The sequence below is a fragment of the Octopus bimaculoides genome, chromosome 14 (assembly GCF_001194135.2).
Source record: "Octopus bimaculoides isolate UCB-OBI-ISO-001 chromosome 14, ASM119413v2, whole genome shotgun sequence".
In the NCBI taxonomy this organism is placed as follows: domain Eukaryota; kingdom Metazoa; phylum Mollusca; class Cephalopoda; order Octopoda; family Octopodidae; genus Octopus; species Octopus bimaculoides.
Window position 1 is genome coordinate 7,795,314 of NC_068994.1, and position 1,565 is coordinate 7,796,878.

At 42.2% G+C, this 1,565-nt stretch overlaps 1 protein-coding gene across 1 annotated transcript in view; it reads left to right on the top strand.

Annotated features, from left to right (window-relative positions):
- LOC106877941 (rhotekin) overlaps nt 1–1,565 on the top strand; it is a 135,905-nt gene that overhangs the window by 10,184 nt on the left and 124,156 nt on the right. Inside the window, exon 2 of the mRNA XM_052973016.1 lies at nt 154–405. Coding sequence (XP_052828976.1) covers nt 154–405 — 252 coding nt within the window. The remainder of the gene's footprint in view (nt 1–153; nt 406–1,565) is intronic.

Sequence of the window (1,565 nt, forward strand, 5' to 3'; positions counted from 1 at the left end):
GTCCCCGTCTGTGTGTGTCCGCCTGTCTGTCCCCGTCTGTGTGTGTCCGCCTGTCTGTCCCCGTCTGTGTGTGTCCGTCTGTCTGTCCCCGTCTGTCTGTCTGTCAATAGATAAATAAAATAAAATAATATATATCTGTTGGCTTCTCTTCAGTTTGAAAGACCCAAATGGAAGAATACTTTGCAAAGAAGAGTAACTGGAAGTTTTCGAAAGCAGGTTCTCAAACAGATGGTTGACTATTCATGGGCTGGTCCGGTGCCAGACAGCTTCGACTATTCAGCAGCAACTATGGAGACATGTGCACCAACTACGGGAGGCCCTTCTCTGAGACGACGGTCCATGCCAGCAACTGATAGGCCAGTGGTTAAACCAAAAACAAGGAAATCTCTTGTTGGTGTCATTAAGGTAAATAAAATTTTAAAATATTTTTGTGCCCCTTTCTTTCTTTCTGCTTTTCCCTCTCTGTTTCCCTCTGTCTGTATCTCGCTGTGTCTGGACTCCTTCACTGTTATTTGTTATGTTTCTTTCTCTCTCTCTTTGTTCATCTCCCTCTTAGTACCTCTCTCCAGGGCTGTCAGAGAGCGCAAACGTCTGCCAAGGCAACGCCAACGTCCTCTCAACAATTAGCCAGAAATGGTTTTCAAAATGAGAATATCTGAAATAAACTTGACAGCTCTCACAAACGACAATACTAAAAATGAACCCGACCACTCTCAAAAATTAAGTAAAAAGACGGGAAAAATAATCTAGAATCCAGATTCAATCCCAAAATCTAATTAGTTCATTCTAGTCAGGAGGCCAAACATCCCCGAAAGTTACATCCGAATCCATCCAGCAGTTCTTGAGATATCTTGTCCATGGACAAACAAACACCACTGAAAACAATACCTCCACCTTTGCTAAGGTGGAGGTAATAATTAAGGTTTCAAACTTTTGGGACAAGGCTAACAGTTTTAGGGGTGGGAGTAAGTTGATCACACCGATCCTAGTGTTCAACTGGTAACATATTTTATCGATCCCAATTGGACAGAAAGCAAGGTCAACTTCAGAGTAATTCGAATTCTGAGCATAAGGACAGGAAATGCTGTTTAGCAAAGAAGCACAAGGCAAAGAATTTTGGGGTAGAATATAGAATGACCCCTATCATTCCCTATCCCCTGGGACTTGACTAAATGAGTGCCTTTATAAGATTGCTTGGTCTTCTAGAAATAGCAGCCAAATCTCCCTTACATTAGAGCTTGTTGTCTCGAAATAAAAAGACACATTGGAAAATGTATACACTTCACCTCGGAAATAAAGACTGGATGGTCACAGCCAGAGTAGTTTTGATCAGAAGTCTACTCGTGTATGTCTGCTTTGGACTAGGCAACAGCTCGAATGGTTAGAAATTTAGGCATGGCTGTGTGGTAAGAAACTTGCTTCCCAACCACATGGTCCTGGTTTCAGTCCCACTGCATTGCACCTTGGGTCTACTATAGCTTCGGGCCGACCAAAGCCTTGTGAGTAAATTTGGTAGATGGAAACTGGAAGAAGCCTGTTGTGTATAATATATATATATATATATA